This window comes from Mercenaria mercenaria, chromosome 2 (assembly GCF_021730395.1).
Source record: "Mercenaria mercenaria strain notata chromosome 2, MADL_Memer_1, whole genome shotgun sequence".
Lineage (NCBI taxonomy): Eukaryota > Metazoa > Mollusca > Bivalvia > Venerida > Veneridae > Mercenaria > Mercenaria mercenaria.
Genome location: NC_069362.1, coordinates 36,506,050 through 36,528,753, shown reverse-complemented (window position 1 = coordinate 36,528,753; position 22,704 = coordinate 36,506,050). Strand labels below are relative to the sequence as shown.

Below are 22,704 nucleotides of genomic sequence, written 5' to 3'. Positions count from 1 at the left end.
ACTGATTTGTGCTGTGAGATGTTTGTATGGACTGCTTTGCTAGTCAACTACAAGTGGGATTGCAACTAAACTTTGTAGAAGGCTCAGTACCAAGATCTCTTAAATTGATTACTCAGAAATAAAACTTTTAAGATTTTTTTCTCCTATGCATCTTACATGGTTTTACATAGTTTGATGAAAAAAGAGATTCTGAAAGATAAAGAAACATGTTTTGTGTTGTGTTTTGTTGTTTGTTTTGAAATGTTAATTTTGTAATGGTCACAATTTTATGATTAAACTGAACTATGTAGGTATATTTAATTAATATTTCTTTCATTTCTGTGAGAAGCAACTCTTGGTAAACCTTCATTAGGTAGGGTCAAGATAGTAAGACTTTTTATCAGTCTTCCAAGTGGTGTGTTTATAGTGGAACTTTACTGTACTATACTTAAATTTGACAAAAACATAGACAGACCTTTTATTCAAGACTGTGTAGATCAAGGTCTGGTGTACTGTATTATGTAATTTGATTCTTAGATGAGAATATACCATTGCTCAGAATGAAACATTTTGACTGTCTGGATGTTTCGACAGCAAGTACTTACCTAGCTCTTTGCTGAAGGAGTCTGTATGATACAGTGTAAATATCCAGTAAGTCAAAATTTTTAGCTCTGTGCAATGAAATATCTAAGAGGTCAAATCTAGAACAAAAAAAAACAGCCTTCTTAGTTGTATATAGTTTGTAATACTGCAATAGTTATGTGACTATGATAATTTATTGTAAATAGGGTGGTGCATTGCTGAGCAGTGTGAGTTCCCCAGGATACCATTTCATGGTTCCCTTCATCACTACGTTCAGAAGTGTTCAGGTAAGTCATGGTTCCCTTCATCAGTAGATCAGTAATATTCAGGTAAGTCCTGGTTCCCTTCATCACTACATTCAGAAGTGTTCAGGTAAGTCCTGGTTCCCTTTATTACTACATTCAGAAGTGTTCAGGTAAGTCCTGGTTCCCTTCATCACTACATTCAGAAGTGTTCAGGTAAGTCCTGGTTCCCTTCATCACTACATTCAGAAGTGTTGAGGTAAGTCCTGGTTCCCTTCATCACTACATTCAGAAGTGTTGAGGTAAGTCCTGGTTCCCTTCATCACTACATTCAGAAGTGTTGAGGTAAGTCCTGGTTCCCTTTATCACTACATTCAGAAATGTTCAGGAAAGTCCTGGTTCCCTTCATCACTACATTCAGAAGTGTTCAGGTAAGTCCTGGTCCCCTTTATCACTACATTCAGAAGTGTTCAGGAAAGTCATGGTTCCCTACATAAGTACATCAGAAATATTCAGGTAAATAATGGTTTCCATCATCACTACATTCAGAAGTGTTCAGGTAAGTCATGGTTCCCTACATCAGTACATCAGAAATATTCAGGTAAATTGTGGCTCCCTTCATCACTACATTCCACAGTGTTTAGGTAAATTGTGGCTCCATTCATCACTACATTCCACAGTGTTCAGGTAAATTGTGGCTCCCTTCATCACTACATTCGTAAGTTTTCAGATAAGCTGTGACTGTCATCACTGCATTCATAAGTGTTCAGCTAAATTCAGCTCTCTTTATTACATTAATAATTTTTCAGGTAAGTCATGGTTCCAATAATCACAAAATTTCAAAAAGTACCAGTGTACAAACAATGTGATGTCACTAGGATATGACTTTGTGGTTGACTTATCAGGGTTTAGTAAAATGTATGAAAAATGTGAGTTCTCCAAGATACATTTCATGGTTCCTTTCACCATTGCAATCTCAATGCAGTCTTTTGACTTCTTCATTTGTACAGTAGAGAGCTGTCTTTATTAAGCCTTCTTTCAAAAAAGAGAAGGTTTCTTGTTTTGCTCATTGTCTAGAGTGCTTAGATTTACAGCGCTCAAACCTCATAGGATGATTGCCTGTGATCTGTAGATTATTTCTATAGTTTTAAGGTCAGTATGTCAAAAAGTTAAGGTCAAAGTGACCTCAAAACTGAAAATGGTTTTAGCTCAGTAACTCAAGAATGCATTAGTCTACAGTTGTCTGTACTTCATAGGTTGATTGCCTCTGGTCAGAAGATAAACCCTATTGTTTTAGAGGCATGTAGGTCAAAGGTCAAGGCCACATTGACCTAGACTGATAAATGGTTTTGCTCTATAATTTAAGAACACTTTGGCTGTCTATTTTCTGATTTTTGCCTGTAGTCAGTAAGTAACCCCTGATGTTTATTAGGTCATTTGGTCAAAGGTCAAGGACACGTCATACAAAATTACGTACCTGTTTGCCTCCAACAGGCAATCATGGGGTGCATATATGTTTTACAAATAGCTCTTGTTGTGTTGGGGTCAAAGGGTAAGACCATAGTGATCTAGGGACTGAAAATTGAATGTGCTGTCATGGGGGCATTTTTTGTTTTACAAACAGCTTTTGTTTGCTAATGGAATTTGAAAATCTTCTCTCTGTCTTCTGTAAAATTATAACCTAGAACAAAATGTCTCTAAATTGAGCTATTTAACAAAGATTTAGAACTTATTCTGCTTTCATGTACTGCAAAATATATGCTAAAATTAGAAATTATGTCTCCCCCAGGAGACATATTGTTTTTGCCCTGTCCGTCCGTCCGTCCGTCTGTCTGTCCGTCCGTCCTTCCGTCTCTCCGTCCGTCACACTTCATTTCCGAGCAATAACTGGAGAACCATTTGACCTAGAACCTTCAAACTTCATAGGGTTGTAGGGCTGCTGTAGTAGACGACCCCTATTGATTTTGGGGTCACTCTGTCAAAGGTCAAGGTCACAGGGGCCTGAACATTGAAAACCATTTCCGATCAATAACTAGAGAACCACTTGACCCAGAATGTTGAAACTTCATAGGATGATTGGCCATGAAGAGTAGATGACCCCTATTGATTTTGGGGTCACTCCATCAAAGGTCAAGGTCACAGGGGCCTGAACATTGAAAACCATTTCCGATCAATAACTAGAGAACCACTTGACCCAGAATGTTGAAACTTCATAGGATGATTGATAATGAAGAGTACATGACCCCTATTGATTTTGGGGTCACTCCATCAAAGGTCAAGGACACAGGGGCCTGAACATTGAAAACCATTCCGATCAATAACTAGAGAACGACTTAACCCAGAATGTTGAAACTTCATAGGATGATTGTACATGCAAAGTATATGACCCCTATTGATTTTGGGGTCACTCCATTAAAGGTCAAGGTCACAGGGGCCTGAACATTGAAAACCATTTCCGGTCAGTAACTTGAGAACCACTTGACCCAGAATGTTGAAACTTAATAGGATGATTGCTCATGCAGAGTAGATGACCCCTAACAATTTTGGGGTCACTCTGTGAAAGGTCAAGGTCACAGGGGCCTGAACATTGAAAACCATTTCCGGTCAGTAACTTGAGAACCACTTGACCCAGAATGTTGAAACTTAATAGGATGATTGCTCATGCAGAGTAGATGACCCCTAACAATTTTGGGGTCACTCTGTGAAAGGTCAAGGTCACAGGGGCCTGAACATTGAAAACCATTTCCGGTCAGTAACTTGAGAACCACTTGACCCAGAATGATGAAACTTCATAGGATGATTGGTCATGCAGAGTAGATGACCCCTAACGATTTTAGGGTGACTCTGTTAAAGGTCAAGGCCACAGGGGCCTGAACATGGAAAACCATTTCCAATCAATAACTTGAGAACCTCTTGACCCAGAATGTTGAAACTTCATAGGATGATTGTTCATGCAGAGTAAATGACCCCTAATGTTTTTGGGGTCACTCCGTTAAAGGTCAAGGTCACAGAGGCCTGAACATTGATAACCAGTTCATATCAATAACTTGAGAACCACTTGACCCAGAATGTTGAAACTTCATAGGATGATTGAACATGCAGAGTAGATGACCCCTATTGATTTTGGGGTCAGTCTATTAAAGGTCAAGGTCACAGTGGCCTGTTCATGTAAAATCATTTTTTTGGAAATAACTTGAGAACCACTTGACCTACAATGTTGAAACTTAATAGGATGATTGGACATGCAGAGTAGATGACCCCTACTTATTTTGAGGTCACTTGATCAAAGGTCAAGGTCACAGGAGCCTGAACAGTGACTTGAGAACCACTAGGCCAAGAGTGTTGAAATTTAGCGGGATGACTGGACATGCCAAGTAGATGATCCCTATTGCAGCCAACCATCAGTGTCTCTTTGACTTTCGCTCCTGACCCCTATTAACTTCTTGCCTATAGGACTTTGCATTGGGGGAGACATGCGCTTTTTTACAAAAGCATTTTCTAGTTATATCTTACTTTTTCAGACAACTTTACAGACAGATGAGGTGAAAAATGTGCCATGTGGAACAAGGTAAAATTGAAAAGTCTTTAGAAATGGTGTACTCCTTCAGTTGACAGATCATTTATGAAATTGAATATATAACTGATTGTAATGAATGAAGTTAATGCTTAAAATCAAGTTTTTTTTCTAGATAAGTAAATAACTCACAAGTCATAGGATTCTCAAAATAAAAATGATATATCATATAGTTTTTGTTTTTTTTCATCGTGCCCTTTACAGTTTTGGATGATAATAATGAAACACTTGCAAAAAGATATTTTTATACTAATGGTAGGTTACTGAAGCATAGTATATATCTGTAAGTTTGTCTGTTACGGTTCAGTCAATGTCTTGCAAAAATGTCTGTATTGAAAATGATTGCAATTTTTATTTCATATATACAAAAAGGAGATGAAATATTCTATCCATATTTTCAGCGGTGGTGTTATTATATATTTTGACCGTGTTGAGGTAGTGAACAAGCTGGCTGAGAGTGCAGTGCACGATATGGTGAAGAATTACACAGCAGACTATGACAAAACTCTCATCTATAACAAAATACATCATGAGCTCAATCAGTTCTGCAGTGTACATAATCTACAGGAAGTCTACATTGATCTCTTTGGTGAGCTCAACTAATTATTCACAAAGATATAAAGTACAACATTGGTGGTGTGGGATGCATATTGGAGTCACACATTTCTGTCCAATATATCCTCTTAACTGCTTGTAAGATTTTAATAAAACAAGCATCAGTTGTTAACTGCATCATGACGATGTTCATGTTATCAAGGCCACTAGTTCCAAGGTCAAGGTCACACATAAATGTTAAAGACCAAATAGTTTAAATTTGTGTCTGCTCCGTATTTTCTAAACTGCTTTGAGGATTTCCAAAAATCTAACATCAATTATTACCTTATCAAGACGATGCGCAGAGTGTACAGCCCAGGTCACTTGGTTCAAGGTTAGGGTCTCACAGGTCAGATGGGATATAGCTTAACTTTATGTCCACTTAATATTTTCTAAAACATTGTTAAGAAAGTGAAAGCTAGGTTTTTACTTCTAAAAGCAGAAAAGGCTAAAACAACTGAATACATGAAACAAAAATAAAACAATAGAAGCTGCTGAATCACAAAAGACCCCCACAAGTCTAATTATTCGATTAAGTTATCTGTTTTAATAAAAACGTAAAGCAAACAATCAAGTTGAAGGCATTTTGCAGGTTGGGAGAACTTCAATTCCTGTTGAAATATTTTTCATTTAAGTAAAGTAGTCAGTAAATACTTTCCTGTATGATGAAATAGTGAATTTTTCAATTTATTAGCTCGACTATTCATAGAATAGTGAGCTATTGCACTCGCCCATGCGTCGGCGTCGGTGTCGACGTCCGCGTCTGCGTCCCGATTTTGGTTAAGGTTTTGTATGTAAGCTGGTATCTCAGTAACCACTTGTGGGAATGGATTGAAACTTCACACACTTATTCACTGTGACAAACTGACTTACATTGCACAGGTTCCATAACTCTATTTTGCTTTTTTACAAAATTATGCCCCTTTTTCGACTTAGAAATTTTTGGTTAAGGTTTTGTATGTAAGCTGGTAACTCAGTAACCACTTGTGGGAATGGATTGAAACTTCACACACTTATTCACTGTGATGAACTGATCTACATTGCACAGGTTCCATAACTCTATTTTGCTTTTTTACAAAATTATGCCCCTTTTTCGACTTAGAAATTTTTGGTTAAGGTTTTGTATGTAAGCTGGTATCTCAGTACTTACTAATGGGAATGGATTGAAACTTCACATACTTGTTCACTATCATGATCTGACATGCACTAAGCAAGTCCCATAACTCTACTCTCTTTTTTTTTCAAAATTATGCCCCTTTTTCGACTAAGCAGTTTTTGGTTAAATTTTTGTATGTAATCTGATATCTCAGTATCCACTAATTGGAATGGATTGAAACTTCACACACTTGTTCACTGTCATGATCTAACATGCACTGTGAAGATCCCATAACTCTACTTGGCATTTTTACAAAATTATGCCCCTTTGACTTAGCAGTTTTTTGTTAAGATTTTGTAGGTAAGCTGGTATCTCAGTATCCACAAATTGGAAAGGATTGAAACTTCACACACTTGTTCACTGTCATGATATGACATGCAGTACAGAGGTTCAATACCTCTACTTTGCATTTTACAAAATTATGCCCCTTTTTCAACTTTTGTATTCATTCAATTGACAAGGCTGTTGAATAGTCGAGCGTTGCTGTCCTCCGACAGCTCTTGTTTTGCACCTTGTTGTTGTTTGCATAGTCATTATTTTCATGAAACTTAATATTTATACCCCCACCAAACATGTTTGAGGGGGGTATATAGGAGTCAGTTTTGTCGCGTCCCGTCGCGTCCCGTCCCGTCCCGAAATCTATTATCTCATTTATTACCAAATGGATTTGATTCAAACTTAAAATACATGTTCCACTTAATCATCCACATCATTTGACACAAGGTGCATAACTCTTGACACCAAGTTTTCATGAATTATGTCCCCTTTTACTTAGAATTTAAGGTTAATTTTGTTGTATTTTCACTATATCTCAGTTATTACTAAATGGATTTGATTCAAACTTAAAATAGATGTTCCACCTCATCACCCACATCATGTGACACAAGGTGCATAACTCTGACACCAATTTTTTATGAATTATGCCCCTTTTTACTTAGAATTTAAGGTTGATTTTGATGTATTTTCACTATATCTCAGTTACTACTGAATGGATTTGATTCAAACTTAAAATAGATGTTCCACTTCATCACCCACATCATGTGCCAACATCATGTGACACAAGGTGCATAACTCTGACACCAAGTTTTCATGAATTATGTCCCCTTTTACTTAGAATTTAAGGTTAATTTTGTTGTATTTTCACTATATCTCAGTTATTACTAAATGGATTTGATTCAAACTTAAAATAGTTGTTCCACCTCATCACCCAGATCATGTGACATAAGGTGCTTAACTCTGACGTAATTTTTTATGAATTATGTCCCCTTTTACTTTACATTTGGATTGATTTTGATGTATTTTCACTCTATCTCAGTTATTACAAAATGAATTTGATGCAAACTTAAAATAGATGTTCCACCTCATCACCCACATCATGTGACACAAGGTGCATAACTCTGACACCAATTTTTCATGAATTATGCCCCTTTTTACTTAGAATTTAAGGTAAATTTTGATGTATTTTCACTATATCTCAGTTACTACTGAATGGATTTGATTCAGACTTAAAATAGATGTTCCATCTCATCACCCACATCATGTGACACAAGGTGCATAACTCTGACTCTATTTTTTCTTGAATTGTGTCCCCTTTTACCTAGAATTAAAGGTTAATTTTGATGTATTTTCACTATATCTCATTCTGATTGGCTTAGAGCCAAAGGGAAGTAACCTTTTTTTAACTTTTGTACTGAGTTTCTTCCCCTTAAATTCCAGGAATTAGTCTATTTTTAGAAATCCTATTTTTAGATTTTCAATATTTTAGGTATTTTAAAACTTTTTAGCTCACCTGTCACAAAGTGACAAGGTGAGCTTTTGTGATCGCGCGGTGTCCGTCGTCCGTCGTCCGTCCGTGCGTCCGTCCGTCCGTTCGTCCGTTCGTGCGTCCGTCCGTCCGTAAACTTTTGCTTGTGACCACTCTAGAGGTCACATTTTTCATGGGATCTTTATGAAAATTGGTCAGAATGTTCATCTTGATGATATCTAGGTCAAGTTCGAAACTGGGTCACGTGCCGTCAAAAACTAGGTCAGTAGGTCTAAAAATAGAGAAACCTTGTGACCTCTCTAGAGGCCATATATTTCACAAGATCTTCATGAAACTTGGTCAGAATGTTTATCTTGATGATATCTAGGTTAAGTTCGAAACTGGATCACGTGCCATCAAAAACTAGGTCAGTAGGTCTAAAAATAGAAAAACCTTGTGACCTCTCTAGAGGCCATATTTTTCATGGGATCTTCATGAAAATTGCTCAGAACGTTCACCTTGATAATATCTAGGTCAAGTTCGAAACTGGGTCACGTGCCTTCAAAAACTAGGTCAGTAGGTCAAATAATAGAAAAACCTTGTGACCTCTCTAGAGGCCATATTTTTCATGGGATCTGTTTGAAAGTTGGTCTGAATGTTCATCTTGATGATATCTAGGTCAAGTTCGAAACAGGGTCATGTGCGGTCAAAAACTAGGTCAGTAGGTCTAAAAATAGAAAAACCTTGTGACCTCTCTAGAGGCCATATATTTCATGAGATCTTCATAAAAATTGGTCAGAATGTTCACCTTGATGATATCTAGGTCCAGTTCGAAAGTGGGTCACGTGCCTTCAAAAACTAGGTCAGTAGGTCAAATAATAGAAAAACCTTGTGACCTCTCTAGAGGCCATATTTTTCATGGGATCTGTATGAAAATTGGTCTGAATGTTCATCTTGATGATATCTAGGTCAAGTTTGAAAGTGGGTCACGTGCCATCAAAAACTAGGTCAGTAGGTCAAATAATAGAAAAACCTTGTGACATCTCTAAAGGCCATATTTTTCATGGGATCTGTATGAAAATTGGTCTGAATGTTCATCTTGATGATATCTAGGTCAAGTTTGAAAGTGGGTCACATGCCGTCAAAAACTAGGTCAGTAGGTCAAATAATAGAAAAACCTTGTGACCTCTCTAAAGGCCATATTTTTCATGGGATCTGTATGAAAATTGGTCTGAATGTTCATCTTGATGATATCTAGGTCAAGTTCGAAAGAGGTTCATGTGCGGTCAAAAACTAGGTCAGTAGGTCTAAAAATAGAAAAACCTTGTGACCTCTCTAGAGACCATACTTGTGAATGGATATCCATAAAAATTGGTCAGAATGTTCACCTTGATGATATCTAGGTCAAGTTTGAAACTGGGTCACGTGCCTTAAAAAACTAGGTCAGTAGGTCAGATAATAAAAAAACTTTGTGACCTCTCTAGAGGCCATACTTTACATGGGATCTGTATGAAAGTTGGTTTGAATGTTCATCTTGATGATTTCTAGTTTAAGTTTGAAACTGGGTCAACTGCGGTCAAAAACTAGGTCAGTAGGTCTAAAATTATTAAAATCTTTTGACCTCTCTAGAGACCATATTTTTCAATGGATCTTCATGAAAATTGGTCAGAATTTTTATCTTGATAATATCTTGGTCAAGTTCAAAACTGGGTCACATGAGCTCAAAAACTAGGTCACTATGTCAAATAATAGAAAAAACAATGTCATACTCAAAACTGGGTCATGTGGGAAGAGGTGAGCGATTCAGGACCATCATGGTCCTCTTGTTTATTATAAGTCCTATGTAAAAAGTAAATACATTTTTCTGTGGTAACATGGGTCGGTAAGACACTTTTTTGTATTCACTTTTAGTGTATCTCTAATATTAGAGATTTAATATATTTACTAGTATTACTATACTAGTATTATACTAGTATTACTTATATGTGGAAGCCCAGGATGAAGTACTCCAAAGACTAAGTATTTTTAAGATTTCTTATGGTTGCCATTCTTCTGTGACAAGACCGTATGGTGGGGGTATGAGTCACTCCTGTGACAGTTCTAGTTTTTAGCTGACCTACCGGTCTCCATTGATATTGTTGTTTTCATCTACACTTACCAGAACGAGGCTCCAGTGGGGAAGGACCACTTGTGTCAAATTATGTAGGGAATAACTCAGTTTCGTGAAATAATAACAAAGAATTGTTGAATTTTCTGCTTTATTCTCACAAAGTACATGAATTTACTGGGTGTGCGAAACCGCGTACAGTGCGAAACCGGTTACACTCACTCTGCTTGTAAAACTGATCAAGACAATGTGCACATTTTTAATCCCCAGTCACAAGCAGTGGGGTAATATAGGAATGGTCTCCGTCTGTCTGTTGGTAACACTTTCATAACCACGTCATATCTTTCAAACTCCTTGAAGGATTTTCATGAAACTTTGGTCAAATGATCACCTCATTAAGACTATATGCAGAACCCATGAGTCAGCCTTGACAGCTCAAGGTCAAGGTCAAAGGTTTTAGCCTTCCATTTTGTGTCTTCTCTGTATTTCCTAAACCTCTTGAAAATTTTTCATCAAACCTAGGTCAAATAATCACTTTATCATGGCGATGTGTAGAACTAATGTTGGTTCAAAGTCAAGGTCAGAACTGAGGGTCAAAGGTTTGAGCCTTCTGTTTTGTCCCCACTCTGTATCTCCTAATCCCCTTAAAGGATTCATATGTAACCTGGGTCAAATGATCACCTATCCAAGACAATGTGCAGAACTCATCAGTCAGCCATGTCGCTCAAGATCAAGGTCACAACTCAAGGTCAAATGTTTTAGCCTTCCATTTTGTGTCTGCTCTATATCACCTAAACCCCTTGAAAGAATTTTATATAACTTGGGTCAAATGATCACCTCATGAAGATGATTTGCAGAATTCATGAGTCAGCCATGTCTGTTCAAGGTCAAAGTCACAGCTCAGGTTCAAATGTTTACCCTTTAACTACCCATAGCAATGAGGGGGGATTTAGCTGTCTTTTCTTATTAGTCCCCTACTGGTTGAAAACCAGTTTCGGGGACTATAGGAATGCGCTTTTCCGTCATTCCGTCCGTCCGTCTGTCCGTCCGTCCGTCTGTCCGTCCGTCCGTCCGTCCGCAATTTCGTGTCCGGTCCATAACTCTGTCATCCATGAAGGGATTTTAATATTACTTGGCACAAATGTTCCCCATGATGAGACGACGTGTCATGCGCAAAACCCGGACCCCTAGCTCAAAGGTCAAGGTCACAATTTGAGGTCAAAGGTCAACAGGGCTTTTTTCCTGTCCGGTCCATAACTCTCCCATCCATGAAGGGATTTTAATATTACTTGGCATAAATGTTCCCCATGATGAGACGACGTGTCATGCGCAAAACCCGGACCCCTAGCTCAAAGGTCAAGGTCACAGTTGGAGGTCAAAGGTCAACAGGGCTTTTTTCCTGTCCGGTCCATAACTCTCCCATCCATGAAGAGATTTTAATATTACTTGGCACAAATGTTCCCCATGGGAAGACGACGTGTCATGCGCAAAACCTAGACACCTAGCTTAAAGGTCAAGGTCACAATTTGAGGTCAAAGGTCAACAAGGCTTTTTTCCTGTCCGGTCCATAACTCTCCCATCTATGAAGGGATCTTAATATTACTTGGCACAAATGTACCTCATAATAAGATGATGTGTCATGCACAACTTTCAAACCCCTAGCTCAAAGGTCAAGGTCACACTTAGCAGTCAAATGTTAACATAGCATGAACAGGGTCTGTTTCGTGTCCGGTCCATAACTCTGACATTCATTAAGGAATTTTAATATCACTTAGCACAAGTGTTCCCCATGATGAGATGACGTGTCGTGCGCAAATCCCAGACCCCTAGCTCAAAGGTCAAGGTCACAATTGGGGGTCAAAGGTCAATAAGGTTTTTTCCCTGTCCGATCCAGAACTCTGTCATCCATCAAGGGATTACAATATTACTTGGCATAAATGTTTCCCATGATGAGACGACGTGTCATGCGCAACACCCAGTACCCTAGCTTAAAGGTCAAGGTCACACTTTGAGATCAAAGGTCAAGAGGATTTTTTTCCTGTCCGGTCTATAACTTTGTCATGCAAAGCAGGATTTAGATATCAGTTGGCACAAATATTCCCCTGGATGAGACAACATGTCATGTGCAAGAACCAGGTCCCTAGGTCTAAGGTCAAGGTCATATTTAGAGGTCAAAGGTCAAATTCAAGAATGACTTTGTACGGAACATTTCTTCTTCATGCATGGAGGGATTTTGATGTAACTTGGACCAAATGTTCACCACCATGAGGCACCCTTGTTTTTAGAATTACGTCCCTTTGTTGTTACTATAAATAGAATTTATTGTAACTTTTTTATTACTGGCAGTAGAGAAAAATCGAGACCACTTTTCTGTGGTACAGCATGCATGTTACATCCAATTTTTAGGTGTATTTTGACCTATCTCTACCTGGTAAAGAGTTTCTTGTGGACTTATATTATATAGATTTTTTTTTTTTTTTTTTTTTTTTTTTTTCTTCCCTTTGTTGTTACTATAAATAACTTACATGATAACATTTTTATAATCAGCCAAAAAAATTCAATATGAAAACAACTATAGGTTTTTATATATATAAATTTTAATCCAAGTGTTTTGTTATAGCATATTGTATATATAGTACAATATTGTTTATACAACATTGACAGATATCAGTTCATTATGTTATACTGTAGTAGAGAAAATTAGGTGCCTTCCAGTAGGGGACTTTGTATTGCATGGCAATACTTCATTCACTTGTTTAAACTAATATGCATTGTTAACCTCATTAAGAGGACATGCCGAGAGCACATTGGTTGCCAGGTTCAAGGTCCAGGTTACACTTGTAGATCAAAGTTCATAATCATACAGTTTCACTTTCTCTGTTTCAGAGTAGTTGTTGGGGTATTAATCCCCTTTTGTGATAGCTCTAGTAATGCATAGAAAGAAATAATATATTTTTAGCTCACTTGGGCATGAAGAACTCATGCAGAGATGTTGGGATTATTAAATGTCTGTAGTACATCTGTCTGGCAGAAGAAAGTCCTTAAAATAACATTACATCCTATACCATAAAGCTGATTTCAAAATAATTATACCCCCACCAAACATGTTTGAGGGGGGTATATAGGAGTCAGTTTTGTCGCGTCCCGCCGCGTCCCATCCTGTCCCGTCGCGTCCCGAAATCTATTATCTCAGTTATTACCAAATGGATTTGATTCAAACTTAAAATACATGTTCCACCTCATCACCCACATCATGTGACACAAGGTGCATAACTCTGACACTATTTTTAGCTCACCTGTCACAAAGTGACAAGGTGAGCTTTTGTGATCGCGCGGTGTCCGTCGTCCGTCCGTCCGTCCGTAAACTTTTGCTTGTGACCACTCTAGAGGTCACATTTTTCATGGGATCTTTATGAAAATTGGTCAGAATGTTCATCTTGATGATATCTAGGTCAAGTTCGAAACTGGGTCACGTGCCATCAAAAGCTAGGTCAGTAGGTCTAAAAATAGAAAAACCTTGTGACCTCTCTAGAGGCCATATATTTCACAAGATCTTCATGAAAATTGCTCAGAATGTTCACCTTGATGATATCTAGGTCAAGTTTGAAACTGGGTCACGTGCCATAAAAAACTAGGTCAGTAGGTCTAAAAATAAAAAAACCTTGTGACCTCTCTAGAGGCCATATATTTCACAAGATCTTCATGAAAATTGGTCAGAACATTCACCTTGATGATATCTAGGTCAAGTTCGAAACTGGATCACGTGCCATCAAAAACTAGGTCAGTAGGTCTAAAAATAGAAAAACCTTGTGACCTCTCTAGAGGCCATATTTTTCATGGGATCTTCATGAAAATTGATCAGAACATTCACCATGATGATATCTAGATCAAGTTCGAAACTGGGTCACATGCCGTCAAAAACTAGGTCAGTAGGTCAAATAATAGAAAAACCTTGTGACCTCTCTAAAGGCCATATTTTTCATGGGATCTGTATGAAAGTTGGTCTGAAAGTTCATCTTGATGATATCTAGGTCAAGTTTGAAACTGGGTCACGTCCGGTCAAAAACTAGGTCAGTAGGTCTAAAAATAGAAAAAGTTTGTGACCTCTCTAGAGGCCATATATTTCATGAGATCTTCATGAAAATTGGTCAGAATGTTCACCTTGATGATATCTAGGTCAAGTTCGAAAGTGGGTCACGTGCCTTCAAAAACTAGGTCAGTAGGTCAAATAATAGAAAAACCTTGTGACCTCTCTAGAGGCCATATTTTTCATGGGATCTGTATGAAAGTTGGTCTGAATGTTCGTCTTGATGATATCTAGGTCAAGTTCGAAAGTGGGTCACGTGCCATCAAAAACTAGGTCAGTAGGTCAGATAATGGAAAAACTTTGTGACCTCTCTAAAGGCCATATTTTTCATGGGATCTGTATGAAAATTGGTCTGAATGTTCATCTTGATGATATCTAGGTCAATTTCGAAACAGGGTCATGTGCGGTCAAAAACTAGGTCAGTAGGTCTAAAAATAGAAAAACCTTGTGACCTCTCTAGAGGCCATACTTGTGAATGGATCTCCATAAAAATTGGTCAGAATGTTCACCTTGATGATATCTAGATCAAGTTTGAAACTGGGTCTCGTGCCTTAAAAAACTAGGTCAGTAGGTCAAATAATAAAAAAACCTTGTGACCTCTCTAAAGGCCATACTTTTCATAGGATCTGTATGAAAGTTGGTCTGAATGTTCAGCTTGATGATATCTAGGTCAAGTTTGAAACTGGGTCAACTGCGGTCAAAAACTAGGTCAGTAGGTCTAAAATTATTAAAATTTTTGACCTCTCTAGAGGCCATATTTTTCAATGGATCTTCATGAAAATTGATCTGAATGTTCACCTTGATGATATCTAGGTCAGTTTCGAAACTGGGTCATGTGCGGTCAAAAACTAGGCCAGTAGGTATAAAGATAGAAAAACATTGTGACCTCTCTAGAGGCCATGTTTTTCATGAGATCTTCATGAAAATAGTGAGAATGTTCACCTTGATGATATCTAGATAAAGGTCAAAACAGGGTCACGTACCTTCGAAAACTAGGTCAATAGGTTAAATAATGGAAAAACCTTGTGACCTCTCTAGAGACCATATTTTTCAATGGATCTTCATGAAAATTGGTCAGAATTTTTATCTTGATAATATCTAGGTCAAGTTCAAAACTGGGTCACATAAGCTGAAAAACTAGGTCACTATGTCAAATAATAGAAAAACGACGTCATACACAAAACTGGGTCATGTGGGAAGAGGTGAGCGATTCAGGACCATCATGGTCCTCTTGTTCTTGAATTGTGTCCCCTTTTACCTAGAATTTAAGGTTAATTTTGATGTATTTTCACTATATCTCATTCTGATTGGCTTAGAGCCAAAGGAAAGTAACCTTTTTTAACCTTTGTACTGAGTTTCTTCCCCTTAAATTCCAGGAATTAGTCTTATTTTTAGATATCCTGTTTTTAGATTTTCAATATTTTAGGTATTTTTCTAACTTTTTTATTATAAGTCCTATGTAAAAAGTAAAAACATTTTTCCATGGTAACATGGGTCGGTAAGACACTTTTTTGTATTCACTTTTAGTGTATCTCTAATATTAGAGATTTAATATATTTACTAGTATTACTATACTAGTATTATAGAAGTATTACTTATATGTGGAAGCCCAGGATGAAGTACTCCAAAGTATTTTTAAGATTCCTTATGGTTGCCATTCTTCTGTGACAAGACCGTATGGTGGGGGTATGAGTCACTCCTGTGACAGTTCTAGTTATGTCTCCCCCCTCCGGGGAAGAATATTGTTTTTGCCCTGTCCATCCATCCGTATGTCACACTTCATTTCCGATCAATAACTGGGGAACCATTTGACATAGAACCTTCAGACTTCATAGGGTGGCAGGACTTATGGAGTAGATGACCCCTATTGTTTTTGGGGTCACTCTGTCAAAGGTCAAGGTCACAGAGGCCTGAACATGGAAAACCATTTCCAATCAATAACTTGAGAACCACTTGACCCAGAATGTTGAAACTTCATAGGATGATTGGACATGCAGAGTAGATGACCCCTATCGATTTTGGGGTCACTGTGTTAAATTTCAAGATAACAGTGGCCAGAACAAGGAAAACAATTTGCAGTCAGTAACTTGAGAACCACTTTACCCAGAATGTTGAAACTTCATAAGATGATTGGTCATGCATAGTAGATGACCACTATTGATTTTGGAATCACTCTAAAAGGTCAAGGTCACAGGGGCCTGAACATGAAAAACCATTTCCAATCAATAGCTTGAGAACCACTTGACCCAGAATGTTGAAATTTAATAGGATGTTTGGACATGCAGAGTAGATGATCCCTATTGATTTTAGGGTCACTCAGTTAAAGTTCAAGGTTACAGGGGTCTGAACACGGAAAACCATTTGAGAACCACTTGACCCAGAATGTTGCAACTTCATACGATGATTGGTTATGCAAAGTAGATGACCCATATTGATTTTTGGGTCACTGCGTTAAAGGTCAAGGTCACAGAGAAATCAAGGAAAATAATTTCTGGTCAGTAACTTGAGAACCACTTGACCCAGAATGTTGAAACTTCATAGGATGATTGATCATGCGGAGGAGCTGTCCCCTATTGATTTGAAGGTAACTCTTTTAAAGTTCAAGGTCGCAACGGATAGAAGATTGAAAATCATTTCTGGTTTATAACTTCAGAACCATTTGACCTAGAGCCTTCAAACTTCATAGAGAGATAGGAATAACAGAGTAGGTGACCCATTTTGTTTTTGGAAGTCATTCCTTCAAAGGTCAAGGTCACAGGGGCTGAACATAGAAAACTCTTTCCAATCAATAACTTGGGAACCACTTGACTCAGAATGTTGAAACTTAATAGGATAATTGGAGATGCAGAGTAGATGACCCCCAAATGATTTTGAGGTCATTTGATCAAAGGTCAAGGTCACAGCAGCCCAAACATGGAAAACCGTATCCAGTTCATAACTTGAGAACCACTAGGCCCAGAATGTTGAAACTTAGTGGATGATTGGACATGCCAAATAGGTGATCCCTATTGCAGTCAACCATCAGTGTCTCTTTGACTTTCGCTCTTGTCCTCTATTGACTTCTTGCATATACGACTATACAGTGGGGGAGACATGTGACTTTTTACAAAAGCATCTTCTAGTTTCACAGCAATGTTCCTTTGGTTACACTCTACAAAATTTCTTAAAGTGATATGGCTGCAAGGGGATGGTGGAAGTTTCTTCTTACTATGTCAAAACTTTTAAATCTCCACCTTAGAAATCACTGGACTATCTTCACAGCAGTGTTGTGTTACTGTCAAGCAAATTCCTTTAGACTGTGTAAGATTTCATTGTGACAACAATTTAAAAAGTCAAGCATTGGCTGTCTTATGGACAGCTCTTGTTTTGAATAACATAACATGGAAACTAGGGGACAAGGATGTTTGTCACACCTGCCTGCTGAAGCGAAGACATAGTCATCCAGATGACTGTTCTGTATTTGTCTGTTATTGTGTCTGTTCAGTTTTGTTTGTCCATACAAATAACTTCTCGTAACTCTGCTTAGATAAGTATGGAGCAGTCTTTTTCTGTTTGGCATAAATTTTCACCTCCATGAAGCTAAGTGTTCGTTGCAAACCACAGGTCCCTGCTTCAAATGTCAAGGCCACACTTAGGAATCAAAGGTTACTTTAATGCTTGACCATTCTGTAACTTTTACCATGCATAAAGCAATCGTATTAAAGTCGCCATATGACCTAAAATTGTGTCGGTGCGACGTTAAACCTAACAAAATAAATAAAACAATCTGATTAATCCCCCGCCACGAGTGGTGGGGGGTTATAGGAATGGTCTCTGTTGATCCTTGCTTCCTTCTGTCCTTCCGTAACATTTTGTGTCTGCTCTGTATCTCCTAAACCCCTTGAAGGATTTTCATGAACCTTGAGTCAAATGATCACTTCATCAAGACTATGTACAGAACCCATAAGTCAGCCATGTCAGTTCAAGGTCACAGTCACAAGGTCAAAAGTTTGAGCCTTCCATTTTGTGTCGGCTCTGTTTCTTGTAAACCCCTTGAAGGATCACCTCATCAAGATGATGTGCAGAACTGCTTAGTCAGCCATATTGGCTCAAGGTCAAGGTCACAACTCAAGGTCAAAGGTTTGAGTCTTTTATTTCGTGTGCGCTCTGTATCTCCTAAACCCTAGAAGGATAATCATGAAACTTTGATCAAATGATCTTCTAATCAAGACAATGTACAGAACACATGAGTCAGCCATGTTGGTTCAAGGTCAAGGTCATAACTCTTGGTCAAAGGTTAGAGCCTTCCATTTTGTTCTTCTAAACCCCTTAAGGATTTTCATGAAACTTTGTTCAAATGCTCACCTCATCAAGACAATGAACTGAACCCATGAGTCAGCTATATTTGCTCAAGGTCAAGTTCACAACTCCAGGTAAAAGGTTTTAGCCTTCCATATTGTGTCCGCTCTGTATCTCCTAATCCCCTTGAAGGATTCATATAAAACCTTGGTCAAATGATCACCTATTTAAGACAATGTTTAGAAAATATGAGTCAGCCATGCCCGCTCAAGGTCAAGATCACAACTTGGTGTCTACGGTTTGAGCCTTCCATTTTGTGTCCACTCTGTATCTCCTATACCCCTTGAAGGATTTTCATCAAACTTGGGTCAAGTGATCACCTAATCAAGAACACATGACTCGGCCATGTCAACTCAAGGTCAAGGTCACAACTTAAAGTCAAATGTATGAGCTCTGTATCTTCTAAACCCCTAAAAGGATTTTCATGAAACACGAGTTAAAAGATAACCTCATCAAGATGATGTGCAGAATTCATGGGTCAGCCATGTCAGATCAAGGTCAAGAGCACAGCTCAAGGTCAAAGGTTTACTATTTCACTATCCATATCAATGGCAAGGGATTTAACTGTCATTCAGACTACCTTGGTTTTATTTGGTGTAAATGTTTGCCTCATTGAGACAGAATGTCACTTGCAAAGCCAAGCTCAGGGTCATACTTAGGGGTCAGTGATAATATAAGCCTTAGGCCATAACTTTGAGACGCATTGAAAGATCTGTTTTTGATTTCAAAGTGGCAAATCCATTTTTTACATTTTCATTATTGAGCCCGCTTGCAGTGAGCTTGATATAGTCGTCATGTGTGCAAGCGTCCGTCCATCAAATTTTGTCTGGACCATAATTTTGACATGCATAGACCAATCTTGTTTATATTTGGCAGGAATGTTTACCTCAATGAGAAGGCATGTCATGCACCAACCCCATGTTCCTTTCTCAAAGGTCAAGGTGACAGTTTGAGGTCAGGTGAAATTGCAGTTTGTGCAGACCATAACTTTGACATGCATGGACCAAATTTGTTTATATTTGGCATGAATGTTGAAGTCAATGAGGGGGCATATCATACACAGACCCGATGTTCCTATCTCAAAGGTCAAGGTCACAGTTGGAGGACAAAAGCCAGATTGAAGCTTTTCCAGAGCATTTTTGCCCATTTTTCATGGGATCTTTATGAAAGTTGGTCAGAATGTTCATCTTGCTGATATCTAGATAAAGTTTGGAACTGGGTCACATGTGGTCCAAAACTAGGTCACTAGGTCTAAAAATAGAAAAACCTTATGACTTTTCTAGAGGCCATTCTTTTCAATGGATCTACATGAAAGTTAGTCGGAATGTTCACTTTGATGATGTCTAGGTCAGGTTTGAAACTGGGTCAGATGCGATAAAAAACTAGGTCAGTAGGTCAGATAATAAAAAAAACCTTGTGACCTCTTTAGAGGCCATATTTTTCTTGGGATCTGTATAAAATTTGGTCTAAATGTTCATCTTGATGATATCTAGGTCAAGTTCGAAACTGCATCAACTGCCATCAAAAACTATGTGAGTATATCTAAAAATAGAAAAAACCTTGTGACCTCTCTAGAGGCCATACTTATGAATGGATCTTCATGAAAATTGGTCAGAATGTTCAACTCGATGATATCTAGGCCAAGCTCAAAACTGGGCCACTTATCGTAAAAAACTAGGTCAGTAGGTCAAATAATAGAAAACGTGACCTCTCCAGAGGCCATATTTTTCATGAGATCTGTTTGAAAGTTGGTCTGAGTGTTCATCTTGATGATATGTAGGTCAGATTCGAAACTGGGTCAACTGCGGTCAAAAACTAGGTCAGTAGGTCTAAAAATAGAAAAACCTTTTGACCTCTCTAGAGGCCATATTTTTCAATGGAGCTTCATGAAAATTGGTCTGAATGTTCACCGTCATGATATCTAGGTAAATTTCGAAACTGGAGCACATGCAATCAAAAACTAGGTCAGTGGGTATAAATGGTCAGAATTTTTATCTTGATGATGTAGGTCAAGTTCAAAACTGGGTCACATGAGCTCTAAAACTAGGTCACTATGTCAAATAATAGAAAAAACGACATCATACTCAGTTAAAATCTGGGTCATGTGGGGACAGGTGAGCGATTCAGGACCATCGTATCAGTCTTTATCCATGTTGGGGCCAGTAGGTCAATGGTCAAGGTCACAGTCACTCACAACAGCTAAACAGTTTCCGGATGATAACTCTTGAAAGGTTTGACCGATTTGAATAACTTTTGGTACACAGATGTAGGTCAGTTGGTAAAAGGTCAAGGTCAGAGACTCAAAACAGCTAAATGTTTTTCGGATGATAACTTTTGAAAAGCTTGACGAATTTGAATAACTTTTTGTTTACAGGTGGAACATCAGAAAATGCAGGTCAGATTCAAGTTTGGGATCATTAGGTCAAAGGTCAAGGTCACAGTGACTCGCAACAGCTTAACTGTTTCCAGATGATAACTTGAGAATGCTTGGGTCTAGGATCATGAAAAATGATTGGAAGGTTGGTTATGACCAGCAGATGACCCCTAATAATTTTGAGGTCAGCAGGTCACAGGTCAAGGTCACAGTGGCCTAGAACACTTAAATGTTTTTCGGACAATAACTTCAGAACACTTGGGACTAGGATCACGAAATTTAATAGGGAGGTTGTTCATGACCAGCAGATGACCCATAATCATTTAGGGTTCTAAAGGTCAAAGGTCGCTTAAACCTTTCCCAGGGTTCGACACTAACGGTGTCCCGGGGGCCCGAGGATCCCGTGTCTCATAATCAATCGCTTTATTTTCGTTCGTTTCCTAAAGAAACAAATTTCAGATGTTTACTAACTCAAAATAATGGGATTTCGTCATCATTATTTACGTACAAGATCATGTGGTTACTATTTAAATATATCGAGTACTTTGCAAAGAAAGACACCGGGGTTTTTAGCTCACATGTCACAAAGTGACAGTGTGAGCTTTTGTGATCGTGCAGCGTCCGTCGTCCGTCGTGCGTCCGTGCGTAAACTTTTGCTTGTGACCTCTCTAGAGGTCACATTTTTCATGGGATCTTTATGAAAGTTGGTCAGAATGTTCATCTTGATGATATCTAGGTCAAGTTCGAAACTGGGTCACGTGCGGTCAAAAACTAGGTCAGTAGGTCTAAAAATAGAAAAACCTTGTGACCTCTCTAGAGGCCATATTTTTCACATGATCTTCATGAAAATTGGTCAGAATGTTCATCTTGATGATATCTAGGTCAGGTTCGAAACTGGGTCACGTGCCTTCAAAAACTAGGTCAGTAGGTCAAATAATAGAAAAACCTTGTGACCTCTCTAGAGGCCATAATTTTCATGGGATCTGTATGAAAGTTGGTCTGAATATTCATCTTGATGATATCTAGGTCAAGTTCGAAACTAGGTCAGCTGCGGGCAAAAACTAGGTCATTAGGTCTAAAAATAGAAAAACCTTGTGACCTCTGTAGAGGTCATACTTTTAAATGGATCTTCATGAAAATTGGTCAGAATGTTCACCTTGATGATATCTAGGTCAAGTTTGAAACTGGGTCACGTGCCATCAATAACTAGGTCAGTAGGTCAAAATAAAAAACCTTGTGACCTCTCTAGAAGCCATATTTTTCATGGGATCTTTATGAAAGTTGGTCAGAATGTTCATCTTGATGATATCTAGGTCAGATTCGAAACTGGGTCTCGTGCGGTCAAAAACTAGGTCAGTAGTTTCTAAAATAGAAATACCTTGTGACCTCTATAGAGGCCATATTTTTCACATGTCTATGAAAAGCGAATCATTGATGTTGCAGTACGACGACACTGGTCACTCTTGCTATGATACTAGTCATGGAAAATAGGTAAACTGTCAGCTGCGTGGCAATACTGTCTAATAAATTTCTAAAAAGATAAAACTTGTAGTCTGTGAGGTCATACTTGATGATCCAAAATTGGTAGATGTTCACCTTGATGACTATCTAGGTAATTCGAAAACTGGTCCGCGCTTCAAAACTAGGTCGAGCAAATAATAGAAAACCTTGTGACCTCTTAGAGCCATACTTTGAATGATCTTCATGAAAATTGGTCAATGTTTTTGATGATGTCTAGGTCGGTTCGAAACTGGGTCTCGTGCCATCAATAACTAGGTCAGTAGGTCAAATAATGAAAAAACATTGTGACCTCTCTAGAGGCCATATTTTTCATGGGATCTGTATGAAAGTTGGTCTGAATGTTCATCTTGATGATATCTAGATCAATTTCGAAACTGGGTCAGCTGCGGTCAAAAACTAGGTCATT

The 22,704-nt window shown here is 38.2% G+C and overlaps 1 protein-coding gene across 1 annotated transcript in view; it reads left to right on the top strand.

Moving 5' to 3' along the window:
* Positions 1-22,704, top strand: part of LOC123563729 (erlin-1-like) — a 100,142-nt gene that overhangs the window by 24,584 nt on the left and 52,854 nt on the right. Inside the window, exons 4-6 of the mRNA XM_045356694.2 lie at positions 768-848; positions 4,325-4,371; positions 4,779-4,966. Of these exons, the coding sequence (XP_045212629.1) occupies positions 768-848; positions 4,325-4,371; positions 4,779-4,966 (316 nt within the window). The remainder of the gene's footprint in view (positions 1-767; positions 849-4,324; positions 4,372-4,778; positions 4,967-22,704) is intronic.